This window comes from Orbicella franksi, chromosome 3 (assembly GCF_964199315.1).
Source record: "Orbicella franksi chromosome 3, jaOrbFran1.1, whole genome shotgun sequence".
In the NCBI taxonomy this organism is placed as follows: Eukaryota; Metazoa; Cnidaria; class Anthozoa; order Scleractinia; family Merulinidae; genus Orbicella; species Orbicella franksi.
Genome location: NC_138147.1, coordinates 22,289,322 through 22,301,953, shown reverse-complemented (window position 1 = coordinate 22,301,953; position 12,632 = coordinate 22,289,322). Strand labels below are relative to the sequence as shown.

The 12,632-nt window shown below is 36.7% G+C and overlaps 1 protein-coding gene across 2 annotated transcripts in view; it reads left to right on the top strand.

Moving 5' to 3' along the window:
• The window catches only part of LOC145482673 (endothelin-converting enzyme homolog), a 99,515-nt gene that overhangs the window by 69,221 nt on the left and 17,662 nt on the right, over positions 1-12,632 (top strand). For both annotated transcript variants that reach the window (XM_081461308.1, XM_081461307.1), the window contains one exon: positions 11,738-11,803. In XM_081461308.1, the coding sequence (XP_081317434.1) occupies positions 11,738-11,803 (66 nt within the window). The remainder of the gene's footprint in view (positions 1-11,737; positions 11,804-12,632) is intronic.

The window sequence follows — 12,632 nt, the reverse complement described above, 5'->3', positions numbered from 1 at the left end:
GGGTTTAGACTTTATTGCATTGAATTACAACTAGCATCAACTGAAACAACAGAAAGGATTTTGCGCAGTCCCGCCACTCCTCTGAGTATTATTTTTTATCCTGTCTCATTCTCTTCACTTCTCCTCACTCCACACACTGGTTGTATCTTCAGGTACTTCTAGTTAAGTTTAAGCATCGGTTTCGTTATCTATTTTCCAATTTTCTAGCGAGAATTTTTGAAATGGTAGGTAAATGTCATCGCTTCTGCATGTATTGCGTGCCGTTTATTTACAATAATGCATAAATAACAGTGAAACGCTTCGTTCGAATTCTCCTCAATTGTCTTGTCTGTTGATCGTCCAAAACTTTTAATCACGGTTTGAATCATAATTCAAAAATTCATACTGCTCATCAATTTTGTGATTTTCAATATCTCACCAGTGTTCAGCAATCGAGAACGGTTAAACCTGTATGAGCGGAGACCTTCGGGAAATGAGCTATTTATGTAATTAGCTTCTATATATAAAAGCGTTCTATTCAATGTAGGTCATTTCTCAGGTAATTACTTGCGTCAGAAATTCAAAGAATAGCTTGATATATACTTGATAGTACTTGTGTCAGAAATTCAAAGAATAGCTTACTTGACACGGTGCAAGCGACTGTAAAACGGCCTTGGTTAGCACGATGTTGGAAACCCCGGGGGTGTGGGGGACTCATATCAAAAGGTCAGGGACTCTCGTCGTCTCAGGTACAAATCAAGGATTCAGGTCTCACTTTGGGTGTTGATGACGAAACATCACCATTCTTAGCTGTCAAAGTATCCTCAAGGGTGCACTCGAAGAAATAAAGAAATAATAATAATAAAAGAAACGCTCTCATTTGTTTTCCGCTGATCTCTCGAGTATGCCAGTCGGGTCTACAAGCGCGCGCGGGATCCTTTCTTGAACAGTGGCTAGTAATCGAACCTATTCCGTTTTAAGTGGTATCTTTTAGGGTCTAATAAAGCTCGAGCAACGCCCACATTAGTCTTCTTTAGGAGTTAAATTCAAATTTTCCGACGAGCACACCTGACCTTCTTATATGGGAGTTCCCCCCAAGGTTCCAAATGTCTAACAGGAAGTGAAGGAGTGAAGGAGTGATGGAGTGAAATCGTCCCACCACTACAACTTGAGACTGTGAAGTTAAAAACTATTAATGCTGTTGGAAAGAGAATACTTCGGAATCTTATTATCAAGTTTCGCTTTATTTCTAACTTTAAAAGTCGTCGAACAGACTTTTCAACTGCAATTTTCGCCTGCAAGAACTTTTAGGAAAAACTAATAGTGACCCTTTTCAAAAACTGTATTAAATAATCTACAGCTTGATAGTAAAAAGTCCTTCATAAATGAGAAGTAATATACTTTTAAAGCCACCTGTAAAATTCCTCACTTTCTAATCACGTGAGCAATGACATCACAGTCCCAAGGTCAAACATATTTAGTAACACGCATGTTTTTGCACATTCCAGCGAAAGAAAAGATATTTCAAGGAAAGAAAGGTTCCAAGACCTAGTCTCCCACTTTTTTTAGCTCATGCGAATAGCCCCCTTAATTGGTACACGGCAGAATTTCTAAATGCTCCATAGCAATGTGAAGTGCTTTCCAATTGTTCAGTGCCTTTCCTTACTAAGAGATAAAACGTACTTTGAGACATTGTCACGTGATTGATGACATCATTGCACCAAATTTGCAAAAAATATATTTTTCATGGCAAGTGCTCTTTTGTGTAATGTAGCAACCTCCTGGACTTCAAAACTTGCAAAGTTATTTTTAAATAACATGCCAATTTTGGAGCTACAAAGGATGCTGGGAAGGTTTTTATTATAACAGGAGCCATAATCGGGGACGGAGACCGTAAGTCTTGGGATCCGTGCGCACCTATGATATGGGATAATTTTTCTACTTTTAGAACAAATTGCGCCATCTTGACGTAATATATGCGCGCGGATCCACGGACATGTCGGGGGCTCTTGCGTGGATGTTGTCACGTTGCGTGATCAAATGGTGAGAGTTGCGAGATTCTCTTGCAGATTTTTCACAGCGATGGCAGGGAATAAGGCAAGGAATAAGATCAAGGGCTCTTATATGTCGTTTTATGCTCTGAGCTGATGGAAAAGGTGAGTTTTTCAGGGTCAAAAACAAGACTTTAATTTCGCGCCGTGAATGAATACTATCTGCTCGCGCTAGTTAAACGCGTAAGCTTTTGCGTTTGCTCTGTGAAGAAAAGTTATGAAAGAAAACTCTTTACTCTGGTATCGAGTTAATTTGAGAGTTTCCCAAACAATGTTTAATCATAACCAAAACCTGTTTCTGATAGTTTCTTATCGTTTCTGTTTGTTTGGCGAGTTTGCAAAAGTTTTTGAGTAGCTCATTTACATAGTGCAGCGCGTGCACTTTCAAGTCCGAGTCGGTGTTTTCAATTGTCAATCTTGAAAAAGATTTCTTTGGTTGTCTTTTGTGCTGAGATGCTGCAACAACTTTCCTCAACGCCAAAAGGCTACTAACATCATGTGTGTTTCTTTAACATAATGAAATTTTACACTGCGAAAATAAAATAGACAAGGAGTTTTGATGGCTCAACCAACAAAATCGAAATCGTTGCTCGAGTTGATTAAAGAAAGCATCATCATAACTTTGCCGATTATTTCTGCTGTATTCACATATTTTCAGCTAAGCTTTTAATAAGTTCTCACAAATTTATCAACCTTAAACATATTTAAAAACTAGAGATATTATCTGAGTTCGATGTACGTTTTCACACGAAAGTGCTGGAGTCCAATTTGTCATGTTTTACTGACTGTACAAAACACACATCGGCGGGTGCTCGATAGATTCGACAGTGTCTTACTTCTCGCAAACTGGAGCAGCTTACGACGAAAATACTGAAGTAAAATTCCAACAGACATGAACGTATTGAGTTGTGGGCCAAAAGCGTCGAACATCTCGGGAATTTCGGAAGCCATTTCCCCGCGCTACATCCGCAAATCCTCGCAGAATGTACGTGCGTGTGCCGCAGATGATGGCGCAATTTGTTATAAAAATAGAAAAACTGTCCCAGGGGCGGGGGAGAACACTCTGCGACGCCTGGCACTTTTTGTGTATCTGAATCATCCAACAAAAAATGACGTCGCATCCGGTAAAAAAGAGCGCTGAGTGGCAAAATCAAATTTGAATATGGCATAATCGTTCCCTCAGTAAGTAAAATGGCAATATTTTGCAATCGGCCGGATATTTTTAACGTTTTATTTGGCCACGATAAACAAAATTTTGTCTTCTTCCTCGTCATATCAGTTTGTTTGAAGGACAGGGTAATTATTTATTCAAAAACACGCTGTTTTGAAGGCGTGTTTTTTACGAAATGTCGCCATTTGTTCCTCGCTGAATTCCACAGGAGTCATCGTTTGTGTGAAAATTATGAATTCTAGGTAAATTGCACTCAATTCAAATATCCTATTCTCTTATGTAGGCATCACACTAAGAAAAATGCACAATGACAGGTTTCTAGACATTGGAGAACCTTATTAACAGAAGCGCATTTTTTAAAATTTACTGTTGCCAACACTCGAGAGTACTTGAGTGCTGTTAATCGTATCACTGCCAGAATAGACCCAAACACATCACGCGTTTTGCAGAACTTTCTTGCCGATCGACACTAACACAAACTCACATGTTTGTTCATGACTCAAACTGATGCCATAAAATATGTTACGATTGGTTAGGAACCTTAAACAAGATATGTTTTCCCTAAGCAATCCCTTAATTGATAAACGCTTCGTTACAGGCAGGCCGTGAACCCCTTTAAAAAAGCAAGAGGATTAGTTTTAACGGCGATTAAGTAATTTGGGCATGTCGTGGTTTTTTCTCATTTATAATCAAATTTATTTTTCCGTTTCAAGTGTTAAACGTCAGCAACGCTATGTAATCTTACATCAAGATATTTCAATCCCTAAGGGAATGAGAGAACACTAACAATACTGACAATTTTCAGTAATTCATCACTCTTTCAATATACAATATGCCATCTAAACAAATTGTTCGTAAACAGTAGTGAAATTTCATGCCCCTACACCTAGAAGTCTGGGAACAGGCAATAGCAACACAGGCTGGTGAATTTTGCAGGCTGATGAACTCATGTCTAACAATGATGAGTGATGATGAAGCAAGGTGCAGTGAAACTGAAGAATCAGACTGTGAGTGACATTGATAGAGTCAGTGTCGTGAGAGTGATGCTAGTGTCTGTGAACTTGGACCAGATCAGCAAAAAGGTTTCATCCTAGAAATTGACAGAGAGCAACAAGTTTGTGCTAAAAAACTGAAGAAGTTGGTTCAGACCAGTCTTGAAGCCAGCTTCATCAATACGTACAGTAGTAGTAGTAGTATACTTTATTTACCCTCGGATTGTAGAGTAGCTTTAATAGCTAATACTTGTCAAGAGTTCCTGACATGTGTATGTGGGAAGGCTCTCTGTAATGACCTATATGGGGAGCCTCAGCTCAAGATCAGTACCTTTTTCAGGCTTCAGGTATAAAATGATAGGGATTTCACAAGTTGAGGTGTATGAAAGGGTAGGAAAATCTGTTTGTTAGGGATTCCATTCTTCTGGTTCTAAAATGTTGTTGAAAAGCTCTCATTTACTCTCCTCAGCCAGAATGAAGAGATTCTATAGTATTGTTTATTAACCTCTTACCAAGGGAATAGAAAAGGGATGCAGTATTCTTAAATAGGTTTGTTAAAGGGGTACATTTACCCTTTTACAATGTAAGGTCGAGAAAAGAGGTGCCATTTCTATCAAAATGGTGCAAATGTATACAAAAGGGTAAGGGGTAATGGACCTTGAGATAAGGCCTTTCCATTCCAAACTTTGTAGAATACCCCCCCCCCCCCCCCCCAAGCTGGTGTAACAAAGATGTTCAAATTATTGTTTTGTGAAAAAAGGCAATTATTAAAAAACCAAACAGTGCCAAGAGATTAAGTGATTGTCAATGTAAGTTTCCATTTGTATTTTGAATTAAAATGGGTATAACATTATCCTCAAGTATACTTTGCAGCTTCACAGAAAGGCCCAAACTGATAATGAAAACATATGTTTTAACACTTAAAATTCTATTTTTGCCCCTTCCCTTGTACCTTGTGATCTTTGTAGGGAAATTCTGAAAAGGTCCCTACCCCCCCCCCCCACCCCTCCCCCCTCAAAAAATTCAAATTTTATATACAAATCACTTTTTTATCTTGAAAATGGTCTCAGAGACAACAAAACATTTTTATGGCTAGCTAAACTACTTATTAGGAAAATAAAAATGTTCAAGGAAAAAATGAACAGGAAGAAACAACAACAAATTAAATTTTTTTTTCAGAAGAGCTACTACTTGTATATTTTTTTAACTTACATGTAGGTCAACATAATTTGTTTTCACAATTTACCACAAAAGACAACACCACAGAAAGGAGAATTATAGTTGTGGCATCTGAGCTACATTTTTAAATGGAAACATTTCCCATAAAAAAATTCCAAAATATATTCTTACCAGTACAACAACATACCAAATTTATTTTGCAGAGAAGTTTACTTAATTAATAAAATTGATGTAGTGAAATTTTCTATTTAATTTTTGTACACCTGATCTTACAGAGTGTAACCTTTGGTTTAACTGGTTCACTTTACTATTAAGGAATAATTAAATAAATCACACCAGAGTGGCTTTGTATCTTTATTGTAATTCTCATTATCAGTAGAGAAATCACACTTGTACACTGTTCCACTGATACTCTTACGTGTATGTTAAACAAGGGAAAGCAGGTTGCATCATCTAAATCATAGCATTGTATGCCTGTGTGGGGTGTATATGCCAGGAAGTAACCACCTAAGAAAAGACAAATATAAATTATGTCATTGTTTCAATGACTCACCGTAAGTGGGTATTTGCTCATTTACCCCCTTAACAAACAAGATATATTAAAGTATAATTTTTACTTCCGCTTCAAACTTTTCAAACCTACAGTTTGTTTTCACTTTCAGAGAGGTTCTTAAATTCCCAAGCACACCACCCACCCCCTCAGTCCCGATTCCTACTCTCCCATAGCCAGGATCCCATTTCAACCCTCCAATAAATCAGTAATTTTTTTTCCAATGTTGGTCTGACTTAGATCTATCTCCACTCAGCCATGAAAGCAATGGTGGCAGATTTTCGTATATTTGTTGGTCTAGTTTACTATAATTGCTCTTAGATTCCCACCTCCCTTTTGACAGAATTAAATTCGATTAAAAAAATAAACTACAGTAGTTTAATCAAATTAATGCAGAGGCAAACATTGAACCAGAAAATTACTATAATTTTGGTATGAACGATACCAAAGTATAACTTACATAATTAATATCACACCTTTTCTGTTGTAATTTAAGACAGTGCAGCTACTAATAGATTGACCACAAAAACCTAAAAACATGACTTTAGAAACACAGGTAAGTAAGAATATTGCCAGTTTTGCTTTTGCTACCAACCACTCTGCTTTTAAAAAAAAATACATGGAAGATAATGACAAAGCAATAACAAAACCAACCAACCAACCTCTGGCAATTCGATCAACACACCAAATTCCCCTCCAAAATTCCCTTCAACACCTTACAGTACATGTAAATGTCAGCAGCATAAATTCAACTCAATGATTTGGCATGCTACTATCATCAAATTTTTACCCCTTGATTCAGAATTTTTAGGAGTATCAAATAGAATTCCACTATAGATTACAAAAAGCGCTGTTTACCTTTGCAAATATCTGCATTAGTTCTAGAGATATTTAAGTTTAAAATGTGTAAAATATATGCAAATGAGAGGACTGATGATGTCATACACCAAACCCAATATTACATCAAGTGCAGACCATATATACAGCAGAGATCATTGAAACTTGGTAGCCTTATAGTTCTGCAGGCAACACATTAATATGGCTATAAACAAATATGTTCCCAATTGGCAACTCAATCTTTTCCAGTCCCCTCTAACCCAATTTCAATAATGCAGTGATTTTCAGCTTGAAAAACATTAATCAAGGCCATGACTTCGACCTTACTACTAGGCTTGCCATCAGTGTGACGTATATACATTGATTAACTTATAAAGACATGATTGATCATTGCAACCATACACAACTTAAGCAAAGGTGAAATTATAGGCTGAAAAAAAAATTAGGTATGAACTGGGTTCCAACCCATGACCTCTGTGATACTGGTGCAATAACTTAGTTAAAGTTCTATGCTACAACATACCAAACTGCTAATTTATTATGAAGTGACACAGCTAAAGGAGAGTTGTCAAGGTATCAACTTTTTTGTGAATTCTAAAGGATCAATACAAGTCTTCTAAATTTAAAATTCTTATACCTAACAAAAGACATACAGTAAGGCACTGCACTGTGTGCTCTCTCTACACACTCTTCCAGGCAGGATAGTAATACATATACATGTATTTTTTTTTTTGGAATATACTGTTACTGCATGGTCATACAAGAGGTACTAGTTGTTGCTGAGTAGTCTTAAAATAAGTGTGACCTAAGTGTGACAAAATATAATGTATACTGAATCTGCACCAGTTCAGTACAATTTAATACTAAATTTTAATTAGCTGCAAAAAAAATTATTGTTAGCACCTGATATTACATGTACTTTGTGAAGGCTTCTGGAGGGGTTATACTTTTATAAAGTACCTGGCGGCAAGTACTATTTTGATTTAATAAAGCAAGACTGTAGTAACTGCTAGGAAAATGTGTTTGGTACATCCCAGAAAAATTGGGTGGGGGTCAATGCTGCCCTCTTCACAAAAGTTAAACCCTTAACCTATTTATGACCATAACCTGCGATTTTCCGTACCCCCATTTATGACTGTTGCGACTGCTACAGTTGCCCTAAACATAAGTTTTGAAGGACTTAAATTTGTTGATGGTCTTATCGATAATGATGAAAATTGAGGTACCTTATTCTAAAAAACATACCACTTTAAAGACTAGAGGATAAAAGCCTTACCCTTGAGTATTTATGACCAAAACAGCTGAATAACCATACCTTTTGGGGCTGCACATAGCTATATATAGCACATAGAGGAGAGTTCCCCCCTCCTCCCACTGGAGCAGGAATCAAAATATTATTGCCTTGATGACATAATAAAGATAAAATCTCAAAATAATCAAGAGTTACATGTATGCATGGGACTTCACTATCAAAATGATGCCTGTTGCTTACTGTACATGTAAATTGTTCAGTTCCAGAAAATATCCATACTTCCCCCGCAGAAGGGAATGTAATTTCCTGGGGGGTGGGGGGTTCTATAAGACCAAAAAATTTAAAGAAATGTATGAAGCTCAATCGGAATTTCCAGAGGGGTGGAGGGGGGGGGACTCAGAAAAATTCCCTTCCGTGGGGGAGGTATGGATATTTTCTGGAACTACAGATCGCATAAATTACTCCTACAATGTGCCAGAATTCTGTTAATCTGGTCACCAACAGGCCACAAAAATCTGACTGTATAATTAATAAATAAGAAAATGACCGACTGAGCTTTTGTTTGAGCCAGAATAGAGTGGCCATAATAACGAGGTGGCTGTATTAATGGGGGTGGCTGTAAAGTGAGGTACATTCCACAGTAGTGATAAAGATGACACTCTCAAACACCAGTACCCATAAAGATTTTGGACAGTACATTTCGCATAATCAGTTGGAAGAGGAAGAGGGAAAATGGAAATAAAATAGAATGGCTCTTGTGTACCAGAGACAACCCTTTCCCCAAGTTACCCTGGCGGAGCTAACTTTTCACTTATTTCTTTGCAAAATTCAACCAACTGTTTACACGAGGATCATGAACCAGACTTGGGGGCGAGACAATTCAGGTGAGCAAGTTGACTTGCCTTGGCAGGTAAAGTAACCAAAAACTTTTCTTTGAGTATACGTAAACACTTTGGCTCGCCTACCTGGAACAACTCTCGGCATGGCGAGTGTCACGTAATGCCTAGATTTAAGACTTAAAGCAGCAATTTGTATCAAAGAAGAGAAAATTAACTCAGCAAAACCCACTGTGATCAAATGACTGAGGGAAACTTAAACAAAGAGGGATAGTTGCACATTTGATCATTTAATAAGAGTTACGAATAATCATGCAGGGTCAACTTTTACTCGGCCTACTGGGGCTACATTTTCACATACAAACACTTGATAAAGTTGCCTCAGGGGGAGGGTTATCTCGGGTACCCAAGACCATATAAATGGGACCTGTGTTGCCTCAAAGAACACCCCACGATTTTCAAAGGGGAAGGTCCTTAAACAGGACCTTACCTTAGGGCAGCTTCAATGGCAGATTCCCCCTGATGGCTTGGATTTGAATAATTGATTTAATTACTTTTAAAGAGGACTAGAACTTTAAAATCTTGCTCGAATTTCGATTCAGCGAGACATAAGCTTCCATGCCGTGAATCAAGTTTTTACTGGGCGTTTTAAAAGCACTCACCAAGAGAAAGAGACTGATGACCCCAAAGTACCAATATATATGTACTGTATCTTACTGAAAACAACAATCTTCAATGAGAGATGTGGGAATGTGGGATACCGACCTTCAGCATGCGATCCAGCTTGTCTCTTCTACCAATACACGTGAGCCAAGAGCAACAAAAGCTATGGTGACAGCGACTTTCGGAGCTAAACGGCTTCTGTTAATTATGTTCCCGTAGTACACAGTGCAAACTATGGCCAGCAATACTTCATCCAGGTTGTTGTTAACATTATAGGCTATTGCACGTATTGTTATCACCAAATCACGAACAACAAGAACCAAAAGTCGGAACAACACCAGTTTTGCAAATGTGTAAAATCCGCCCGACGATGACCGAAGGCTCTCCGTTATTTTGCTTCAAAACAATGATAAACTTTTCTCTTTTCCCGAAATTTTTGTTTAAAAAGTCGAAGTAATGTGTCTGCAACATCTCTCCATCCTCAATATAAAATGAAACGAAACTGATGGTTTACAAATAGAGGGAAATGGTGAGTAACCGAAACGCCATTTTCTCGCTTTGTGAAACGAGCCGCGAAGCGCAGTTTAAACCGGATGTGACGTCATTTTTTGTTGGACGATGCCTATACGAAAATTTCAGGAGTCTTCTGCCCCGCCCCTGGGACAGCCCCAATACTAGAAATGGCGCACGCATACGGTCTCCGTCCCCGAGTATGGCTCCTGATTATAATTATAATATTGTTTTCAATTATTATTATTACTATTACTATTACTATTACTATTACTATTACTATTACTATTACTATTACTATTACTATTACTATTACTATTACTATTACTATTACTATTACTATTACTATTACTATTACTATTACTATTACTATTACTATTACTATTACTATTACTATTACTATTACTATTACTATTACTATTACTATTACTATTACTATTACTATTACTATTACTATTACTATTACTATTACTATTACTATTACTATTACTATTACTATTACTATTACTATTACTATTACTATTACTATTACTATTACTATTACTATTACTATTACTATTACTATTACTATTACTATTACTATTACTATTACTATTACTATTACTATTACTATTACTATTACTATTACTATTACTATTACTATTACTATTACTATTACTATTACTATTACTATTACTATTACTATTACTATTACTATTACTATTACTATTACTATTACTATTACTATTACTATTACTATTACTATTACTATTACTATTACTATTACTATTACTATTACTATTACTATTACTATTACTATTACTATTACTATTACTATTACTATTACTATTACTATTACTATTACTATTACTATTACTATTACTATTACTATTACTATTACTATTACTATTACTATTACTATTACTATTACTATTACTATTACTATTACTATTACTATTACTATTACTATTACTATTACTATTACTATTACTATTACTATTACTATTACTATTACTATTACTATTACTATTACTATTACTATTACTATTACTATTACTATTACTATTACTATTACTATTACTATTACTATTACTATTACTATTACTATTACTATTACTATTACTATTACTATTACTATTACTATTACTATTACTATTACTATTACTATTACTATTACTATTACTATAACTACTGCTATTGCTATTGCTATTGCTATTGCTATTATTATTAATAGCAATAATAGTAATATAATAATAATAGCCCCCGCCCAAGCTCCGCTCTTTTGGTACTATTCAAAACGGTAAACAAAATTAACAATCATCAAGTTGCAGGACGAGGGATAGTTTTTCGCTTCTTGTGAAAATGCAGCCAATTTTCATTGAAACTCCACCCAAAATGAGTGAGAATTTACCGTCTGGGAGAAGTGTAGATTATAAAGAAAACCGTTATGATTTGGACTATGAAAATCAGAAAAAAAAAAAACTAAGAGACCGGAGAGACGTGACAGAGAGGGTGGGAGAGCATAATCTCTGTGCTGGGCTATTCGGGAAAGTTCTGTTCGAAATGGGGACCTTTCTTTTGGGTGCGTATATTTCCAAGTTAATTGTTGGGTAGAGCTTTCCTCGACGATTTACAGCGGAAATTTAGCAGCGCTGAAAGTATAGAATTTGCTCAAAGAACTTAGATGTACTATTTTGTTTTGCGTTTAGTGTAAATTATGATTGCTTTGACCTTTAAGGTGAACGGCGAAAAAACTCTGTCGGAAAACATCGCAGATAATGGAGGTGTTCGAGTAGCTCTTGAGGTAAGAAGGGTATGTAAATTGAAATTTGTTAGTTGAGTTTATGATATGAGTTTTCAATGCACCGCTTCATTCCTAGAAATATGCCCCGAGATAGGGGGTGATTGTGATTAAAAGAAAAATAATGAAAATCAAAGTTATTGAATTCTGATTAGTTAAAACTAGCAGGTCATCCGGGGGAAAACTCAAGAAACACGAATAAGACAGCACGCTGAAGCACAGTGTAAATCCTCGGTTAAAACGCCCAAAATACGACAATGTAAATTACAGTTCGGTTATCGCGCCTCCTCATGTACACGCCATATTGATTTACAACCTCGTTCCCGGGGCCTATCATTTTCCCGCCCTCCCGGAGAGAGAGGAGTCTCTCCTCTCTCGCTCCGGGAGGGTGGGAAGTTGAGATACCCTGATTTAGTCTCTGTTCATGTAAGCAGCCGTGAATATGAGCCAAATTACTTCATATAATCGATCATGAAGCATTCTATCTCAGGGGGTAGGGGTCCCGCGCTATCTTTTGTGACCACTGCATGGGAAATGTGGAACATGACTGATTACATTGATTTCAAACTTCTAGCTCACGTTCTCGTGTCAGTATTCTCTGCAATTAATTTTTCCATAGGGTGGGTTTCGCCGACTGACCCCAGATGTTCGCGCACCTCTTGAAGTTTCGTCTACATAAAAATCGTTAAACTCGACGCATTTGATCGCAAATGTCATACCACACACCGTCTATCACACGGTTCTTTCGATTCACCTCTCTTTTGGAAACCATACAATTGTACACAGTGACTGAGTAGATCAGCCTTCCGTACTTGAGTTTTCACTCCAGCAC